Source organism: Glandiceps talaboti, chromosome 19, assembly GCF_964340395.1.
Source record: "Glandiceps talaboti chromosome 19, keGlaTala1.1, whole genome shotgun sequence".
In the NCBI taxonomy this organism is placed as follows: domain Eukaryota; kingdom Metazoa; phylum Hemichordata; class Enteropneusta; family Spengelidae; genus Glandiceps; species Glandiceps talaboti.
The window spans coordinates 8843153-8866141 of NC_135567.1; the positions used below are offsets into that span (position 1 = coordinate 8843153).

At 35.0% G+C, this 22989-nt stretch overlaps 1 protein-coding gene across 1 annotated transcript; it reads right to left on the bottom strand.

Moving 5' to 3' along the window:
* Nucleotides 1-1122: 1122 nt before the first annotated feature.
* LOC144450396 (NXPE family member 4-like) lies at nucleotides 1123-7810 on the bottom strand. Its single transcript, XM_078140996.1, has 4 exons — nucleotides 7560-7810; nucleotides 4651-5193; nucleotides 4197-4252; nucleotides 1123-1847 (listed from the first exon to the last, which is right to left on the bottom strand). The coding sequence occupies exons 1-4, from the start codon at nucleotides 7808-7810 to the stop codon at nucleotides 1123-1125; spliced, it is 1575 nt and encodes a 524-aa protein (XP_077997122.1).
* Between the last annotated feature and the right edge of the window lie 15179 nt (nucleotides 7811-22989).

Below are 22989 nucleotides of genomic sequence, written 5' to 3' on the forward strand. Positions count from 1 at the left end.
CCTTATGTAGAACAGATATATCATGAAAAGGTTACCCCCCCCCATGCAAAACAGATATACCATGAAATGTTATCCCCCACATGTAAAACAGATATACCATGAAATGTTATCCCCCCCCCACACACACACACACACATGTAAAACAGATATACCATGAAATGTTATCCCCCCCCCACACACACACACACATGTAAAACAGATATACAGTGAAATGTTATCCCCCCCCCACACACACACACACACACATGTAAAACAGATATACCATGAAATGTTATCCCCCCCCCCACACACACACACACACATGTAAAACAGATATACAGTGAATGGGTTACCCCCCCCCCCCCATGTAAAACAGATATACCATGAAAAAGTTAAACCCCCCCCCCCCATGTAAAACAAATACCATGAAAAGGTTATTCCCCCCCCCCCTCCATGTAAAACAGATATACCATGATAATTTCACTTTGTCAAAAGGATATTCCACCATGTGGAAAACGATTTGTTCATCATGTATAAAAACTAGTACTTCACCATACATGAAACTACTATTTCACCTTATATGAAACTACTATTTCACCATATATGACACTACTATTTCACCATACATGATACGAGTATTTCACCATATATTAAACTACTATTTCACCATATATGACACTACTATTTCACCATACATGATACGAGTATTTCACCATATATTAAACCATTATTTCACCATATATGAAATTAATATTTCACCATATATGAAACTAGTATTTCACCATATTTTAAACGATTATTTCACCACATATGAAATTAATATTTCACCATATATGAAACTAGTATTTCACCATATTTTAAACGATTATTTCACCACATATGAAATTAATATTTCACCATATATGGAACTAGTATTTCACCCTTTTTAAAACGATTATTTCACCACATATGAAATTAATATTTCACCATATATGGAACTAGTATTTCATCTTTTTTAAACGATTATTTCACCACATATGAAATTAATATTTCACCATATATGAAACTAGTATTTCACCCTTTTTAAAACGATTATTTCACTATGTATGAAACTGAACTGTTATTTCCCCAGACACGATTATTTCACCATGATACATGAAATTATTATTTCACCATATGTGGACAGATATACGATAACAAGAGAAATAATTCCTGCTTTATTACAGCCCAATTCATATGGGTCTTATTGCGTTCTTTACTGGATGCTGCAAGATCCCAAATATCAAGAAACCGAATACCTATCCCGCCAAGAACCCGTCGAATCATTTTACTCATATCGTAGTATATATGATTAGCAAATGTAGTATAGTCTGCAGCATTGGGGTGACTATCCAAAGGATGTGATAATTTAATAATTAATATAGATTGTGGGCATCGTTTTAAAAATCTTTGCATAGCCAACCTCGCAGAATACAATCTTTCTAGGTATGATCTGGTTGGCCATTGCGAAAAGTGAACATAGAAATTCATCACTAGAACATATTCTCCAGATATGCACTCATTTTGAGGGATGCTATCAAGTAGATCGGCCTCAAAAACCATGCCTGAGTGAACTTGTGGGACACCGAATCTCATAGCAACAAAATTCAAACGTATAGTACAATTAGTCGTTTTGTGTTCTTCAAGGCTACCTCGCAGCTGACCAATGGTTGAGCCACCGCTGAAATGTAAAGTCTTGCCATAGAGACACTTTTCAATGTCATTCTGGGACCACTGTTGACTTCTACACATCATAGGTACAAAGGTAATATTGTCAATCCAATATCCATTGGACAGTGGGATGGGTAAATCTGGACCACATGGTGGAAGATCCAGCTTAATGTTCTTGTCTGGAAGATTTAAGAATAATGCAAATTAAGCAGGCAGCCAAAATGTGATGGACACAACAGTGTTCCATACACAGTGCTCGGACCTAAATCGAGTGAGGGCGCTAACGAGGTATTATACGGTACACAGAAGACACAGTTGATAACATTTCTTAAGAAACAAGATCAACAGTTTAATGTGGGATAAAAAAACTACATTTTTTATTAAGCGACAGACCCCCCCCCCACACACACACACTTCAAACTAAATTGGCCAAACATAATCATTGTTTCAGACAGCAAAATCTGTTTCACTCAGTATAAAGTAGTAAAACAAAGCCATCATTCTCTCCATGTATTTTAGTGCCATGTATTTATCATTAAGCAAAAAAGTCTTTAATTTTCATTCCTTCGATTTGACATTTGTTAGAAATATTTGTATTTAGGGGTACAAAACAGATTCCATTAAAAGTATAATCGTAATTTTTGTCGCGTGTCAACTAAGCCAAAACGCGTACGGTTCAACCCCCCCCCCACCCACCACCACCACCCCAAAACTAGAAGATGATACACTATAATGCCTATCAAATGTGTCTTGTCTCATTGTAACAATCTAGTTCAGTATATGATTTAGATGGTTTAGGGAGCCATGATCAGTAATTACGAGGGGAGGGCAGGGGGAACTCAAGCCCGATCTCAGCCAAAATATACCCCCCCCCCCCCCAGTCCGTTGTGCTAAAAAGTGACCCTCTCTCAATTTAATTTCTCTAAATTGTGTTGAAACCAAACGCTTGCTGACATAGTCAAAAACAACAACAAACCTATCAAATTTGTGTACACTGTTCATGTGAATGGTCGTCCATTGTTATCTAATGGAAGTGTCAAAACTAACATCAATAACGCTGTCTGTCATATGTTTAGATACTTTGGAGTCATTGTATTTCAGTTAGAATATTTCGTCAACACTGCAACGTATAAATTACTTGCAGGTTCGACCTTCAAAATTGCTGGTAAAATGCCGGTAAATTGGAAATTTAGCCATTTATATACCAGAACATTTAGAATGTCACCTGCTGAATGCCGATATTTATAGAACTCACCGGCATTGGCACAATTTTTCACAGGCAACTTCCTAGGCTGCTCGGACATGGGAACATCGAACGAAGTAAAAACAAGATTTTCAATTTTGAAATAGTGAAGAGATCGTATGAAGTTATGTAGGAAAATTCTCTAGCATGATTGCCTGCAGATGCGATCTTACGGCCAACCACACATGTAATAATGTGAAGCTTTTATAGAACATTGTAGCAAAGATCTCATGGAAGGAATTTTTAAGGCCAAGAAATAAAAGAATTGTTTCCGGTCGATGTGCATCACTTAAATACCGCTTCGATTTTTTTTCTCATGTTTGTCCAGTCAATGCAGACTGCAGATCCAAGGGAAACACAAAATAACTTTCCCTACATTAATTGCTATTTCTGGGAAGACAACTGTAGAACTAATCATGAACAATTAAAAAGGTATGAGTTCTCATACCAATTTAGAGAACGTTTCCTGGCCGTAAACAACAACTTTCTTTTTTGTGGCCAACAGGTCTAATTACCGAAAATATGCCAATAACTTATCAAAACTAAAAGCTAAATCGATAGTATTTTCAGGACAGATGTGCTTTGGTGTCGCAAATGTATGTACCATGTTATAATGAATCTGAAGAGTGCATTCTTGAGATATAGCCTAATTACCGAAAACCATTAATTACGTAAATTGTTCATTAATATTCATGGGATGTTTACCAAAACCTGATCAGTTCTTGCTATTACCCTACGGAACATGTGTACCAAATTTCCGTTTTTTTAGAAAATGGTGATACAGACACACAGAGACACAAACAGACACAAACACACACACATGCACACAGACAGACAGACAGACAGACAGACAGACAGACACACACACACACACACACACACACACACACACACACACAGACAGACAGACTTTTCACCCCCTAATATATATCCTTCCTTACGGAAGGAAAAAATGCCAAGAATAATCATACCTTCGTCCAATTGCTTCAGGAGTTATTTCACTAAATTAATGACAGACAATTTTGTGCTGTACATTTTTCGGAAGCCATGTTGATGCTCATACATAATTTGATCATGATTAATTAATTTTTACTAAATTTTATTCAAAAGGGGAAGAATACATATTGGCCTGTAATTGTCCGAGTGTGATGTTCTGAACCCTTTTTATATATTGGTTTGACTTTTGCTAATTTGAGGGCATTTGGAATCTCACTCTCGTGGTAGAGGAGAGGTGGCACAGTCACAGCACAAGGACGTCGACAATCTAAGTAGAATGTATACTTACCAATAATTGTAACCTTTAAATTACTTTCACCAACCTCAACATTTTGTTCTTTGTTTCTATAGGAAAATTTAGATTTAAGAACAGTGAGAGTTTTTATTTATTTATTTATAATTTATTTACATATTGTTTTACTCACTCACTCACTCACTCACTCACTCACTCACTCACCCACCCACCCACCCACCCACCCACCCACCCACCCACCCACCCACCCACCCACCCACCCACTCACTCACTCACTCACTCACTCACTCACTCACTCACTCACTCATATATCTGTCTATCGATCAGTATCTATCTATCTATCTATCTATCTGTCTGTCTGTCTGTCTGTCTGTCTGTCTGTCTGTCTGTCTGTCTGTCTGTCTGTCTATCTATCTATCTGTCTATCTATCTATCTATCTATCTATCTATCTATCTATCTATCTATCTATCTATCTATAAGTTTACTTACATTTGTTTGAAATAAGACACAGCTTCATTGGATGTGTGCTTTGTAGTCGTTTTGTTGTGGCTCGTTTTCCATAAATCATCACACGACAACTTCGACGGCTTGTCACATATCATTACTACTTTCCCCAAGGATACAGTATTGGTAAACTCGCATTTATTTTCCCAAATGCCTTCAATTTCTGTTGAACATTGTATTTCCTCCTCTTTCATTTTACTTATTCTGAAAGCACCAATCCATCCACTTCGGTCATAATTCTGTGAACGTAAGATGTCACTGTAAATAATTGTTTCCCGAGTGTACCATATTTTGATGGAGACAGTTTCCTTTCCTGCCCAAGCAGCGTAGAAGTACACACTGTACGTACCATTTCCATAGTCAAAAATCGTACCAGGTGTTCGCTTGTCTTGTACTTCATCGTACATCACTCCTTGGAAAAAGTCTCCTCCTTTCCACCGTCGATTACCGTACTCATCAAATGCTTCAATCACAACATGAATATATTCTCCCTTGCTGAACACGTTTCTACTCTCAAATAGATAAACTCTGAGAATAAAATTGTGACGAAAAAAACATTTTGTTAAAATCTGTTAAACTGTTAAACTCTATATTACTACCAAAACGAAGTGACTATAGAGTTTCAATTAGGCGACACGTCTGGCACAAGGTTTTTGTTACAAATTCCACTAAACATAATATGGACACTAATAAGACACAAGCTTATACCAGCTATAAACTCAAGGGCAGAGTCTTTAGATTTTCATTCCTACACAGAATAATTGTAGAAATGCAACAGAACATACGACATAAGTTATGTTTAAAGTATGAAGACAAATGCATTCCTAAGATATAGCCTAATTCTGCAAATGACTCATTAAAACTAAAAGCTACATCACACAAGTTTTTTAGAAGCTGCGCACTTCGTTATGGTTGATGTATGTAGTAACTTATATTGAATTTGAAACGCGCATTCCAAATGTAAGATTTAGTCTAATTACTGAATCATGAATTATATAAATGGGTCATTCTTAGGATATAGCCTAATTACTGGAAATCATTAATTATGCAAATGACTCATTAAAACTAAGCATTACATCAATAAGATTGATGGGGCATGTGTACCCTGGTATCATGAATGTATGTACCAAATTATGTACAAACTAAAGCTTGCATTGTTTTGTTTGAAATGTGTACCAAATTATGTTCAATTTGAAGTATGCATTCGTAAGATATAGCTTAATTACTGAAAAATCATTAATTATGCAAATGAGTCCTTAAACGAACAAGCTATATTAAACTGTATACGACACATGCACTTTGTTATCATCAATGTATGTACCAAATTGTATTCATTTTGAAGTGTACGCGTGCCTTCTTAAGGCATAGCCTTATTACTGAAAACCATGAATTATGTAAATAGCTGATTAATAATCATGAAATCTTTACCAAAACCTAATCAGCTATAGCAACTATCCTTAAGAGTATATTGTAATTTACATATATATTTTGAAATCACAACAATTAGCAAATAGGATTTTAGAAGAGACACACTTTACACTAAATCAGATATACCCATTATCAGCTTAAGCCGGACAATCAGATATACCCATTATCAGCTTAGGCCGGACAATCAGATATACCCATTATCAGCTTTCTCCGGACAATCAGATATACCCATTATTAGCTTAGGCCGGACAATCAGATATACCCATTTATCAGTTTAGGCCGGACAATCATATATATCCATTATCAGCTTAGGCCGGACAATCAGATATACCCATTTATCAGCTTAGGCCAGACAATCAGATATACCCATTATCAGCTTAGGCCAGACAATCAGATATACCCATTATCAGCTTAGGCCGGACAATCAGATATACCCATTTATCAGCTTAGGCCGGACAATCAGATATACCCATTATCAGCTTAGGCCAGACAATCAGATATATCCATTATCAGCTTAGGCCAGACAATCAGATATATCCATTATCAGCTTAGGCCGGACAATCAGATATACCCATTATCAGCTTAGGCCGGACAATCTGATATACCCATTATCAGCTTAGGTCGGACAATCGCATATACCCATTATCAGCTTAGGTCGGACAATCAGATATACCCATTATCAGCTTAGGCCAGACAATCAGATATACCCATTTATCAGCTGAGGCCGGAAAAAAAATTTAGTTCCGGTTACCCGCCCCTACCTAATTTTTCACTGCCAACACTAAATGAATTTGAGGAAAAAAATTGTGAAATTGCAAAAATTGTAAAGTCTTGCAAGAAAAAGTATATGTAGAAACTAACATCAACTTAAAATGACAATATAAAACTGTTCTTCCAATCTATAATGGTTGTACATCTGATGAGAAGAAACCAATAACACAGAGACCATATTGAAAATAATGGAAAACATAACTACCTGAACTAGACTCACATATGTATTAGTGTGAAGCGTAATCGGAACGACACAATTTTTTTTATTAGGCGTTACAAACCTCGTTTTTCTTCCCTTACACAAGATGATGGATAAGTTCTGTTTTGATGTTTTTGTTGTTGTTTATAGTGGGTGGGCATGTGAATGGGGGTACTGCTGCATATCTGTAGTTTGTAATCTATTGTGGAACCTCCCCTGGTTTTGGCTGACCTGACACTAAGTATTTACGTTGTCAAATGTGATATCATATTTTAAGAAAATGGGATTTCTCCCTTACTGGAATTTATCTCTGTCTATCTAGATCATAAAATAAAATAAAATAAAACAATTTCCTTTACTTTTATTGTTCTTTGCTCATTTACATATATATTAGCATATCATTAATATGCGGAATATCCTTCAACCAATAGCTACTCAATATATATATGTGCCATTCATAGATTTAACAGTAGTGTAAGATGAAATATATACTTACTTTGATTTCTTTGCCGATGTTGTACCAGTTGATCCATAGCTGACGTCAAAACATGTTGATAATGGACTTCTTTCATCTCTGACAAAATTACTGTAGGACCATTCTAATTCATCCACGATTCCAATCCATTCCATCCCAAAATGATTATATTCAATGTACGGGAAAAGACTCTTGTCAAATGTTGTCTCCTTTTCTGGCTTTCTTTTCATTTGATGGACTGGATGAGTTGATTGGCTAGTACATTCTTCCATCTTTGTTACGTCATATATATTTTGGAGTCCTGTCTTGTATGATACTGTTTCTTCAATTGACTGTTTGTATATCTACAATACGTGAAGAAGTCACGAAAATGCTTCATAAACTTGTACTAGCTACAACTTGGACGTTTTGTCATCAAAAAACAAAATGTACACAATATAATGAGTCAAAGTAATTTGTGATCTTCGCCTAAACGACCTACTTTTTAAATTATGGCCATCCTCCGAGAACCTTGTCAAAGTGAAACCCCAACCCCCACCCCACCCCAAATTCCCCCGGGTCTCTCCCCTTATAATTACTGAAGGCTCCTGTAATGTACCAGATTGCACAACATACTGTGTCCTCTTAAAGTGACCTCTCTCAACCTTTTAAGAGTGTGTTCAGTTCAAGCACTGACTATATCATCAACTCTGGAAGACATTGTACAAAGTATTTCACATTTGTAGGCATGGCATGCACAATTATTCTAATAAAATCATTTCCTCAGAATGTATTATATTATAATAGGGTTGATACTGCTCCAGAGATCTACATTGCTCCTGTGCTAGATCATTCATTTCGCTGTATAAGATAATAAGCAATGTTCACTTTCAGGGTGTAAAATACACCAGCAAATCACCTCGTCAGTCTCATCAACCGATTTTTAAAAAAATGACCCTTGTCTGAGTACTCATTACGTAGGTTTTTCTGTTGATAATTAGCATTTTTTATTAAAATTGGGAATAACTAATTAAAATCGTATTACAATGGTTACTGACAAGAGAAATCCCTACAGCAGCTTGTCGTGTGGTGTTAATACAATGTAATTGAGGTAGAAATTAGAATTGCATAACAATTATTGAAACCTGTGTCACATGGCAAACAGACATTTCAAATAAAAATACCGTTGATTTTTATATAGAGCTTTCTCAATCTGTGCTCCAAGTACTTTACATTGATTACCCCAAAGCACGGATCTATAGTGGCACAACGGCCCTTTATACTTTTCAACTCCCTGGGGAGCATACAGTCTACGACAGCCTCTATAAGACCATTGGATTAAAGCATTCACATTGCAACCTCTATTCTACCAGGTCCTCAATCATACATGTATAGCTGGGTGGACTGAGGCACAATCGCGGTTCAAATCTTACCCAAACACTTTAGCCATTCAGAAACAAATGGCAACGATGGGATGAATACTAGCAGCCTGCAGATTAAAGAAGGCTCCTCTAACCGTTCGCCCATCATGAATTCAAAATAGAAGTATATAATTTATTAGTCCTAATTGCCTTACCATTTTGTTCGACACATATTTCGTAGGAGTGACAATTTAACGACAAAATATACTAACACTGTCTGATAAACCTAATTTCAAAACAGATTTGATTGGGTAATACCTGGTACATACAGCAATGTATTATCCCAGTATAAATTGTGAATATAAAGTAAAGTGACTGTATACAACAAAACTTATATTCATGACTTTATTAACTTAAATACTATGGAAAGTTGTTTGTTTGAAATTAAAGTGGTCCAAGCTGAGTTTGCAAGGTTTTTTTTTTTACCACCGATGTGAAAATACTTAGATACAAAGTCTTTTAAAACATTCAAGTATAATGTTAATGTCAATGCTTTCTTTGACATTACAGTTGTCATCTCGTATCGTTAATGAATAGGTGATAGCGCAATGGAATTTTACTCAGTTCTCTGTTCTCTTTTGTGTCTTGTAAGCCCAGTGGGCTGGATGTGGTAACTCTTTAATTTATACGGTACATGTATTTGTATTGAACTAAATGTTCACTGGGTAAGCCCACATAGGGCACGTAAATAAACAAACAAATAAATAAAACAAACAAACAAACAAACAAACTAACTAACTAACTAACTAACTAACTAACAAACAAACAAACAAACAAACAAACAAACAAACAAACAAACAAACAAACAAACAAACAAACAAACAAACAAACAAACAAACAAACAAACAAACAAACAAACAAACAAACAAACAGACAGACAGACAGACAAACAAACAAACAAACAAACAAACAAACAAACAAACAAACAAACAAACATACATACACACAAACAAACAAACAAACAAACAACTCAGTAATTTTATACGTATAAATGTAAACCTCCTATGCACACGGTAACATCTGTAGGGGTTTACATTTATCCTATACACCGACACAGTAGTCGACGTTGTCATATTCTTGCCAGGGAGAAATTCATACACTCATCCCCTTTGTTTAGCTTTTCGATGACAAATTGTCCATTCATAAAGCATGGAGTGACTGATACACAACTTCAGCATAGTCTCACTGACTTCATAACACTTGTATCAACATCATCAATACTTACATGACAAAAATAGCTCAGCGACACGACAGAGTGCTCACGAAAATACAATATGAACAATGTAACCTGCCTCTAGTACAAACACAATTCGGCTAATGACATCAATACCCTATATCTATTTATTGATCACTCGTACAAGATCACTTTCTATTAGATGGTTGCTCGTCATCTCTAGGTTTCTCAGTCAGGGTTTATATTATTGACTGTTAGGATTGTCTAGTTCATATCACTGGGTTCACACTCATTGTTTATGTTATTGTTAGGACTGTCTAGTTCAAATCAATCTTGCCTAGATGACATATACAGGAAATATAGTTGACACTGAAATCGAAATTGTGTTGTAAAAACTTTACTCACCATGATCTCTACCACAGGTCCAATGGATAAGCCAACCATAAATGCAAATATTTTTCCCAAGGATTTTAAAAGAACAGTCATTTTAAAAACCACTCTTTGGTTAGAAATTACACTACCACATACGCTGCTAACGTATATATACACACTCATAAATTTGTAACATCCTGAGATTGAGATATTATTTTAATCAATAGTAATATTTAATATAGAAACGTGATAAAGTATTAACCAACCATAATGTATATGAATGCCATGCACAGACAATAAATTGTATGTATGTATGTATGTATGTATGTATGTATGTATGTATGTATGTATGTATGTATGTATGTATGTATGTATGTGTGTGTGTATGTATGTATGTATGTATGTATGTATGTATGTATGTATGTATGTATGTATGTATGTTATTATGTATGTAAGTATGTATGTATGTGTGTATGTGTGTATATGTGTTTATGTGTTTATGTGTGTATTCATGCATGTATGTATGTATGTATGTATGTATGTATGTATGTATGTATGTATGTATGTATAGAACAGTGTGCCTGTTAAGAGTAGATTTACTTGTATTAGTACTGTTGTAGTGTATTGCATTACATGCCAGAAACGTGGTTTGTAAATAAAAGTTTGACTGTACGTCGTCTTGGTGATCGTTTCGTGGAACATCTCCACCTGACCAGACAAAAGTATCGTAACTATCCCGTATCTATGCATTTTACTACCAACGATCACAGTGTATCAGATATGTCTATTTCAGGAATTTGTAAGGTTTCTGGTGATGAGAATCAATTGAGGTTGGAGAAAGAGGAAATCGTTTTCTGTCTCGAAACACTGGAACCCCTTGGAATTAATAGATCCACTCTAGGAAATCGACATATTTTCACATACTTCACGTTCTGGATAATCGTTCCATGCTTAAATTACATCTAGATTAAGCGCCATTTCAGAGACACATACAATTAAAGTTGTCAGTCATGTGGGCATCTGTACCTCATGGGTGTCAGCAGAAGTGTCTGTGCAATGGTTGAATAATTTCACAGTTCAACTATTCCATAAACAGTTCTGTTTATTCCCATGATGCAATGTAACACCACATACTTCTGAGATCGGCTGAACTTGTTCTTAGATGTAATTATTTTACCTTTAATGACAAGTATTTTGAGCAGAAACAAGGCATTGTTTTATTTGCTGTTAGTACAGGCGTTAGGCAAGGCTGTCTCGTTTCTGAACTTCTATTTGTAATTGCTGTAGAAATGCTTTCGATCAAGATATGTAACTGCAATTGAAGGCATTAATCAACCGGATGTGGAGGTAACCACCTAACAACTCTCAGACGACACTACCCTTTTTATGAGAGACTCTATTAGTATTCAAAATTCACTTATTGTACTTATTTTATTTGATTGGTATGCTGCCCTCAAACCTAACTGTAGCAAAACGGAATCACTGTTGGGAAAACCTCATGTATTCCTTCAGAATAAAAACCGTTTCGTTTAAAATGATCAAACGAACCTGTTTCCTCGTTCGGAATCTGGTTCACTTCTGATCAGAAATTGATGTAAGTGTTATTTTGACAATAGACTTAAGCAGTGCTGAACTTTTGGTCACAGCGCAATCTTTCATTAATTGGTAAAGTTACTATCATTAAAACGCTTGCCATAACACAGCTCTCTAATGTAGCCTCAGTTTTACCCGTTACTGACCGTGTCATCAAACGAATACAGCCATCTACAATTTTCTCTGGTGTGGTAAGATTAAAAAGTGTACCATTTCAAGTTCACTTGAAGATGACGGCCTAAATATGATTGATTTTGAACGCCACGGAAAAGGCAATAAAGACAGTCTGGGTGAAAAGGCTTCTTCTATAGCCAGCTGGTAGATGGAAGTCTTACTCTTTGAGTTTCTTTAGTAAAATTTCATTTAATGACTTTGTCTCTTCTAATTGTGACAAATCATACATTAGGAAAGAATTGCCAGTGTTCTACAAACAAATATTAACCGGTTAAATCATACTGAATCACAAACAAAAAATCTGTTTGGTTTAATCTTTCTATTGTTACCAAAGGTAAAAGTTCATTATTTTACAATGACTTGTATCAAGCTGGTGTAAAGAACTAGAGGATGTATTTGACAATTCCGATACTTTCCTAAAGTATGATTCCATTGTTCGCAAATACAATGGGATAACACATAACTTCCTGCAATATGTATGAGTGAAATCTGCAATACCACATCACTGGAAGGCAACCATTGTAAACAATGCAAATACGCAGAAAGACAACACAGATTCTTAGACAAAACCTGGGAAATTGTACACTGTATTTCTAAGTATGCGACACCCCATGAAGTATTTAATCAAACAAAATGGCGGAGTGTTTTCCCACTGATTCACGGTGACTGGAAAAATGACTATAAGATTCCAGTTACGTGCGTGAGCGAAACAAAATTAATTATCTTGCAATTTCAAATTGTGCACATGATATTTTCATGTAACCCTACGCTTTCCCAGTGGAATTTGCTTAATTCAGATAGTTGTAGCTATTGTGAGGAGAAAGACACTTTGTTGCACTATTCTTGCGATTGTAAGTCCACTGACAGGTTCTAGTAAGGCATGACACAATGGCTATGTTTAATAACAGGTGTGTCCAGGGACATCGTGTTCGAAATTACAAATGAAAAAGAAATCAAACACATTCTTAGATGCTGCATAATTCAGGCAAAGCGATTTATTTACACACAAAAACTACAAAAGCAAGACCTTTTTCATCTTCATGTTATTACAACCCTTAAGAATAAGTTTCAGACTGAAAGACATATACACAAAAGAAAATTTTGATGACACTTGTGGTGGTTTATTCCAAGTCATGTGATTATATAACCGACTATGGTGAATTGCCTTTTCATATTTGCATACTGACAGCAAGTTCACTGTCCTTCAATATTTCATGTGTTTTGTTGTGTTCTTTTCTCTAAGAGTCTTTTTTCTTCGTTTTCTCTTTTGTCTGTATTCTGTATTTTTCCATGTAATAAAATAGAAAAGTAAAAAATGAAAAAGAATTATATGCAGTCGTGTAATCATCTAGTATTATCTGATATTTTCAGGTTTATAATTGTTTATTAGTTTAGACTTGTTTAGACCATTTTTCAAGACGCTGTTTATTATCGTCAAATCTTCACTTATGGTGTTACTTGCTACTATGCTCGATTTATTCAACTTTTGAATGAAAGTTCACCGTGGTAAATGGTTCTAATAAAGTACTTAAGTTTTTCACAGTCAATTTTCTAATTTATGTTCAGTTATTTTAAATGTGTGATGATTATGTTCTTGTTTCTTATAGGTCATTAAATACGTATGTTTTACAATGACAACACGGAATTACATTTTAAAAGCATTTTTCATTTTCTATCATATTCATGACTACGTATGTGAACGAAGTAAGGCATTATGTGCATCTTATGAATACTTTCACTTTTAACGACCGAGTTTGTGTGGCGAAAACTTTCTATAACGTTCTGTCCTTCACTGCATTTATGATTTCTATGACGTTATCTAGTCAGGTGACACGTTTGATGACATCACTAACATGTTCTGAATAATCATGTGTAAAGACCTAACAGGTAATAGTTTATCACTGAAAGAACAATATAGAGGAAAGAGAGATTCAATAATGATATATCTTACCAACCAATATTAATGCAATGTGCAATCAAGATATGACTCTCCAGAACTCAAGTGTATGACAATATCTACATTTACTAGAGTGGCACTTCCCCTTTTAAATGTAAGGTTTATATGTTTTTTGATAGTATCAACAGGAGAGATGTGCCTTATCAAATTAGTTTGATGATTTTAAATGAGAGCTCATGTGGGTTTCTTTATTTGATACCTATCTAAAGACATATTATTTGCATGGTCCAGACTAAATCAAATGCATGCCTTGCTTGTATATATTATGGAAATAATTAAACTAATTACTTAACGACGCATAGGTCACTTTCACTTTGTATAATAATGGTTTCTGATGATTCAATTTATTTTATTTTCTCCATATTACAACACACTTATCAATAATATGAATAAAGAGATTTATATAACGCCTAGTATCCACCAATGATGGACCATGGCGCTTTACAATAGATATTGCTATAGCTAAGCTCTCTCAAAAAGGTATGTATTTAGTCTTAATTTGAAAGACTCCATACTCGGCACAGTTGGTTCCACAGATCGATCTCCATACGATTTGAGTCTTGTTCTGGGAACCTTGGGTGTTGTATGATGACTTGGGCGCAAAGAGGATATATAACTTGTAACTAGGTGTATTAACACTAGTAATTGTACAGTGTATATTGTATTATGTCATTCCTATTAATAATTTCAATATCATGTTGCTAGCATAATGAAGCATTACATACCTTATATAGACTATAGTTATTGCATAAATTTACACACATACTAAATACTCGTATATTTACACTTTACACTAACAAAGAAAGGAGATAGTTTCACGACCTCAAAACGGTGCTAGAGTGATTTGTCGTCATCAGCGCTATCCACAGAAATGTTACTTGCATTCGTGTATGCACATATAATAGTTCATAAATATCCTTATTAGCCAAATTTTCAAAAAACGCATCTTTACACATATTACACCGCTTACATTTTGATATCTTGTTTAGTATTAAATGTTGAGAGAGGTGCACTAACAAGAATATATATTACAATTGCTTCAAAGTCAACCCTTATTTTGACTTGTCTAAACGGCTACTCTAAATATCCAACCACCACTAAATAAATGCATGCAAATTCATTATGTCGAATACATCAGTACTGTGTAAAATACTATACCATACCCAACCGTACATGACATTTGAGAAGTAAGTTATACAGATCCAGAATGTCTATTGCAATAGTAAATTCCAGTAATTTGATCATCAAAAATGAAAATTTACCTTGAAACTAATTCAATAATATGCTTATTGAAACCAACACAAATACAGTTACTGATAATGATCGACAACCATATATTTTTAAAGAAATGTTTCTCTTGGTTAGCCTTAGTTAGACTTACACCTAGTTCAGACTGTACAATTTACTGGCATTGCCAAATATTCACTTTCTCCACGTTTTCCATATTTATTTATATATATATATCTTTTCCTGGGCAAATGTTATTTATTCTATTAGTTATCAGACTGCTGCCCATATGTATTTTCTTCTTGTTTGTCACCAGATTCTTCATTTTCTCGTTGTTAACACTGATTCCCGCCAGTATCTTTCCCTTGGTTGGCTCCAGGTTTCTTGCCTTCCAATTGTTTCCATTGCTTACTGCCTGTATCTTTCCCTCGGTTGGCTTCAGGTTCCTTGCCTTCCAGTTGTTTCCACTGCTTACTGCCTGTATCTTTCCCTCGGTTGGCTTCAGGTTCCTTGCCTTCCAGTTGTTTCCACTGCTTACTGCCTGTATCTTTCCCTCGGTTGGCTTCAGGTTCCTTGCCATCCAGTTGTTTCTTTCTGCCTGTATCTTTCCCTCGGTTGTCTTCAGGTTCCTTGCCTTCCAGTTGTTTCCACTGCTTACTGCCTGTATCTTTCCCTCGGTTGGCTTCAGGTTCCTTGCCTTCCAGTTGTTTCCACTGCTTACTGCCTGTATCTTTCCCTCGGTTGTCTTCAGGTTCCTTGCCTTCCAGTTGTTTCCACTGCTTACTGCCTGTATCTTTCCCTCGGTTGTCTTCAGGTTCCTTGCCTTCCAGTTGTTTCCACTGCTTACTGCCTGTATCTTTCCCTCGGTTGTCTTCAGGTTCCTTGCCTTCCAGTTGTTTCCACTGCTTACTGCCTGTATCTTTCCCTCGGTTGTCTTCAGGTTCCTTGCCTTCCAGTTGTTTCCACTGCTTACTGCCTGTATCTTTCCCTCGGTTGGCTTCAGGTTCCTTGCCTTCCAGTTGTTCACATTGCTTTCTGGCTGTATCTTTCACTTGGTTGGCCTCAGATTCCTTACTTTCCAATTCTTCACTTTCATTTATGCCTGTATCTTTCCATAAGTGGTCTTCAGACTCCTTTCTTTCTACTTTTTCACATTGCTCGGTGCCTGTGTCTTTCTCACGGTTGGCTTCAGATTCCTTACTTTCTAGGTGTTCATATTGCTTCATGTCTGTGTCTTTCTCTTGGTTTACATCAGGTTCCTTGCTTTCTAAGTTACCTAAATCATCAGTGTACGTATCATTTCCTTCGATGGCCCCTGATTGTGAATTTTGCAGGTTTTCAGACATTTCCATGTTAGAACTGCTCTCTTGGATGACTCCTGGTTTATCATTTTCCGCATCTTCAGATTCTTTTTTGTCAATCGCCTCCGAGTTCTTGTTTTGTAGGTTTTGTGTTTTCTTTATACCTGCATCTTTCCCTTTACTGGCTTTTGATTCCTTACTGTTTGGTTCACTTGAATCTGTCTTCTCTGGTTTTTTCTTTGGATTTTCACACATCAAGAATGCTCCAGAGCATGTGTCCTAATAAAATGCAAATTTGCCAATAATATCTTAATTAATGAATAAGGATTTCCTCCTAAACATGTTAGTGTAAACATAAATGTACTGTCATACCCATATCTAATCTAATAGACCCCGTGTTGTCCACTATTATATTAGCAGGCAGTAGCAAAAAACAATTCTTGAATAAAAGTGTTACGAATATATCAGTAATCATAAAAGGAAAACAGTTTAAAATATTGTTTTTGTACATATAGGTCAACTAAACCTTAGGAACTTCTAAAGTGTAAGTACTCGAACGGAAGAGAATTTACGTTTTGTTCAATCACTCATTGTGTTAATTCGCGACACATAAACTTGAATGCTTATGAAATTTTTGTCTTATGAAGAAAATACTGACTCGAGTAATTTATCATGATCATCAATAAAAGTCGATGACTTTACAAGCGTGTTTAGACGAAACATCTGAACAAAAACAGTATCTCTACAGCAGCAGCTGCAACAACAAAAAACAACAACAACGAAATAAAAACAACAAAACATCATCAACATCGTCATCTACATCAGAAATCAAATTACAAAATATTTCGGATACAAAATCAAATGTAACAAAAATGACAAACAAAACATACGTCAGTTGTATCAATCATGACATCCTCGTTTGTTATGTTTTCGTGATAACATTCGGCATCATGAAGTAATTTTAGAGCTGTATGTAGATCGTCGGTTATTCTTTGACTCTCTTCTTTCAGAATTGTATCCCATTTGTTGAACACACTTAGTTTAATCATGGATATTTCATCACCATTTTGAAATACTGGTGTCCAACAAAATCTAGATGTTTTCGTCATGTACATCTGCTGTCGTTTGAATTTCTTCCGTAATCCTTTTGAACATACAATGGTATTGGTTAAGAAAATTCCAGGGAATGGATTGATTGCCAAGAAACATAAAATTGAAATTCTTATTCGCTAATGTACTAATTTCAGGGTTGGCGCATTAAAATCATGCAAATATATGAGACAAGCAATACATATTTATGATTATTTATCTGCTGGTTATAAGCGCTTAGGATTTTTGAATATTCGGGGTTTAGCTCAAATATATCCAAGTTTGCTAAATCCCGTGATGCAACAGCATTAACGCTACAAGAACAATAAAGTTGAATGGAGTAAACATTTGCTGTTTGCCAGTAGTAAGAAATGTATGTGATGCGAAATCGTGAAATTATTCCACATCCCAACGTTTATGAAAAGATACCGGTATTTCCTGGAGTGGAGTTCCCCTTAAATTCCCCTCTAAGACCTTATTGAGTTGTCATTTGAAACGAATTTCGTTCATACAAAGCAATTTGTGAGGCCTCATACTATTCTAGAGTGTCTTGAAGTTATGTTTTAATAAAATATTAACTCATCAATTTGTGTTTAATATAAAATAATTAGGCACCGATAAACAAATGCGACTGACAAGCTTTTCGTGGTATCTGGAAAGCCTTTTTTGTGGTAGCATGTGCAATTTTTTAAATAGGTCAACTCAATTGTTTCACAAGCAACGTACGAGGCAGCGTATTAAAATGAAAGAGAATGGAAGAGACACACATGTTACGAAAAGCCTCGACCTCTTGAAACCCTAACTATATATCCGTGTTGTGTACAAATAAATCGCGTGTTGGTGCTCAAGAGGTGAAACGAATGAAATATTAGCATGTATTCTATCAGTTCAGCTCATAAAAGAAAATTGCGATATGAAGAAAAAGACACATTTCTAGCTCTTGATCATTACTTTGGGTTCATATCGAGACTTCATTAATTTGACGTACACATGTAGTAGTTCTGACAAAACATTCTTTGTAATAAAGTTTCCATACCTCCTTCTGCTTTCTTTCTTAACTTGGCCTTTGTCTTCTTCAGTATTCTCCTGATGTTTATAAATTTATATTTATCGGTTGTAAAGTAAAACAGAAAAGGATGAGCCAATGAACTTAGTGGTAGAACAGTAACTGCTATCCATGCATACACGATGCCTGACAATTTCACTCCGGCAATACCCACGAAGGTAACAAAGACAATTGGTAACCAAACTAGAATATCTGCACCAATTATACACATCACCATGATTATCATCTTCTTTTGAACACGACACCGTCGGTTGTCACTAGCCTTTTTACTACTCTTATTCTTTTTAACCAGTATGATAATGTAGCATGTTGATATTGTAATAAGGTATAGTACTTCGAGCATGGTAAACATCACAAATGAGTACTCCCAGCCAGGAGGTCGGTCATGTCGAAGGTGGAATGGCAAGCAGACAGAATTATCGCCATAAAAGTGTTCTCCGAAATAGTTGATGGGACAGACGGGTAGAATGGCAAATAGCAAATGAATGGTTATGCCGACGGCTACAATTGAACCCGCTCGCTTGCGACTCACACGGATCATCTTCAACGGATTAGAAAGAACTATGCACCGTATCACAGTCATGACAGTCAATACATAGAGTGATATCTGAACTGCCATACTGGCTAGAATTCCAACAAATTTGCATAAAATACTACTACGCCATATTATATCATTAATTATATAGTCGTCTCTGTAGAATCCGTCAACACTGCCAATGATAATCAAATATACACCCTTTAGAAGATCAGCTATTGTAATAATTAGAATCATGATGTTATCAACTGATTTGAGCTCAGATCGATGTTCCTTCTGCAGTCGCCATGCTAAACAATATAGGTTTAGCAAAAATGACAATATACCAATTATCCAAGCGAGGACACGTACAGCAGTATTTGGTAGTAAATCATTACAAGAACGAAATACGTTGGCTTCAGGCAAGCATTCTACAATCACTTCTTCTGGAGTACCAGCAATACAGCAAAGGGCATACACATCGGAATACCTTGAATAACAAAACTAACCTTTAGGATTTATAGCCTCACACCAACACTCTAAAAGTTGTGTTTTTCCCTGGTTTGATCAATTGATTAAACAAATAGTTTATTCGTCCACCTAGGACGAAGGGGTCCTAACAATGTTTTAACGAGAAGTGCGCCCAGGAAATAAACTGTTTAAACGTTTGTGGCTACTTCATTCAAGAAAACTCCAAACCATTTTCAGCTAAAATCAAGAAAATCATTCAGAGTCTTTGTAAAAGAATATTTGAAATATTTTCAGTTTAGTGAGAATGATGTCATTTGCGCTATATCAACTCCATGTTCATGATGAAGGTACCTTTAGATATGTAAATGCGTGTGTAAACAGTTAATTTTACTGACCTTCTTGAACCCAGACAAGGGAGTGGGGGCTGATATCAGAACAGTACCTTTTGATAGTTTTTAATGAATGTATCTAGAAACAAATTTAGCTGTATTTCTTGAGGTCAGTGAAAGAATTTTATTTAATTAGCTATGATAATTTAAAAGCAGAAGCAGAAAATACTAGTAGTCTTTCCTATTAAAGGTTCGTTTTCTGGGCAGTCCTCGGCTTTCAAACATTGCAAAAAAAATGTATAAAATTTATGATAGGGATCAATGTGAGAGGTGTGATGAACTAGAATTAGGGTTAGAATCAATAAATTCAAATTCTCTGCTAAAATGGTGTGTGAAAACAGTATATATACACTCGTTCTTTTCATTTGATATTAACATAACATCATTAATTAAGTTCTTGCCTATAGCGACACAGGAGTTAAATACTAGGAATCAAACAACTTACAGTAGCTGTAGACTTGTTAAATCTGAAAACAGGTCTCTCTCGAAATAAACAATTGGATTGTTTCGGAGATCACTGCAAAAAGAAATCATATTTCAATATAATATTCCGTATGAACCAGAGATTACTAACATTAGTGCGCGTGCATACTAGTCTTATTTGCAATACAGTGCAATCCTGAAAACTGTATTGCATATCTATACACAAATGATATGTAGATGATGGTGCGATCGTTATTTGTACTTGAAAGCACAGTATTGTTTTGCGAAATTTGCAGTTTCAGGATAAGCATATATGTACCAATGACATGACCCCATGATGCATGATGCAAGAGTGACATCGTAGATACATTATTAAAATCCTAACAGTTCTCATATATGACTTACACGGGTTATAAGGCACAGGCAGTTCAATTTTTCCAGCACTGTCTGTTATGTTATCTGCATGACAATTTCATAGTTACAACTGACCACCAGGTGGTAGAACAGTGTGATAATCATTACTTAGGCACGGTTTAAAAAAAATGTTTTCTTCAGAAAAAATAGTAGGTAGGTCGGATTTTTAATATAAGTTTGTTCTATTTTGGGGTGTGAAATAAGACAAGATACCCGTTGGTCAAAGTACGCTTGTGACACTTTTGATGAGATGTACAAGAAGTAAAAGAGGACACTTACACGTAAAGTTGACTAGTACAATGTGCAGATTGTACTAAATAAATTACACTTACAGTTTTGAAACTCCCAATTTCCCTGAAATGAGTTTATTTCAAAAAAATAAATGAACGAAGATAATTTTGCAAGAAAGTTAATATATGTAAATTTTAATTTTTTTTTACCTTTTTGAATATACAAACATGCTTAGAGTTCTTTGGCTTAAACTAGGGTTGGCAGGGTTACCGGAAAGACGCCATTACTTTTTTAAAATGTTTTTTTTTTTTGCTTTTAATTGACAGCTGTAACTATAGGAATTCCATTCTGATGACGTTCGTACCGTCACAAGATAGATGGAAAGCTCAATGCTAAAATGTATGAACCGCTTATGCATTTTAACCTAGGTCATTTGATCTACGAAGGTGATGAATAATTTGGACACTATTAAAATTGGATAAAGTTACAGTGATATAAAAGCTTCTTCTTTTTTTTTAATTGCAACATGTGATTAGATGATACATTATCCAAGATCTTAAGGTGTTGTATTTAACATTTGAATACTATTAGACATAACAAATTATTAATTCATAATTTCATTTTCTTTGTAATCCAGCTTTTAAACACAAAATGTACTCACAGGAGATGTAATCTTTTCAATCCAGAGAAGCTCTCACGAATCAGTTTATTCAGTCTGTTTTCTGACAGGATTCTTGAAATAAGAGAAATAAAATCCAAATGTCAAACCATCAGAAATAAAATAACATTACAGCATACCATCAGATACCAGATTTAAACTAAATGCATTCCATATGGGCAGTCTTTAATTTTTTTTGTTCCTATACACATTTATTTTTTTTATTGGAATACAACATAATATATGGAATTAGTTATGTTTGATTCATGTAAACATTGACTTGAATTTGAAGGGCATTTCTAAGATATAGCCTAATTACTGAAAAATCGTTAAGTATGCAAATAAATTATTAAAACCGAAAGCTACACGCCTCAGATTTTCAAGACTTTCAAGACATATTTGGCAAATTATATTGAGGTATGTATTCCTAAGATATAGCCCAACTGGAAATCTTAGATATATATGTAAACAATTATATTGTACTTGAAGCTTGCACTCTTCACTTAGTTTAATTAGAAGAAATCATTAATTATGCAAATGACTGATTAAAACTAAAAGCTTCCAGTTTTTTATGATGTGTAATGTTTAATGTATGTACCAACTTATATACAATTTGAAGAGTGTATTCTTCTTAAGTTATTGCCTTATTACCGAAAACTATTCACTATGCAAATTGATCGTTAATATATAAAAATATAATATAATATATGCACCTGATTTTGTTTGTGTTGAGCCAGTAGATTTAGAGAAAACGCACAGACACAGACATGCACAGACACAGACACAAACACACACATTCACTTTTCATCCCTAATGTATAACCAACCATATAGAATATAATAATGGTATGTACATCTATACTTACAAATACAGTAGATTTCTAAGGCCATTGAATAGATTAACTGGCAAGTTCTGTATTGAATTATCCGACATGTCACTGCCGTCAAAATAAAGAAGTAATATGAATATGAACATTTTAGTTATTTACAGTACTACAT

What these genes read in the sequence shown, in the direction of transcription:
- LOC144450396 (XM_078140996.1), bottom strand. Translation starts at nt 7,810, where the DNA reads ATGGAAGAATGTACTAGCCAATCAACTCATCCAGTCCATCAAATGAAA. An exon ending in ACATCGGCAAAGAAATCAAA is followed by an intron (nt 5,194 to 7,559) that starts GTAAGTATATAT and finishes TTTTATTCTCAG; the next exon opens with AGTTTATCTATTTGAGAGTA. An exon ending in GTGTCTTATTTCAAACAAAT is followed by an intron (nt 4,253 to 4,650) that starts GTAAGTAAACTT and finishes ATTTTCCTATAG; the next exon opens with AAACAAAGAACAAAATGTTG.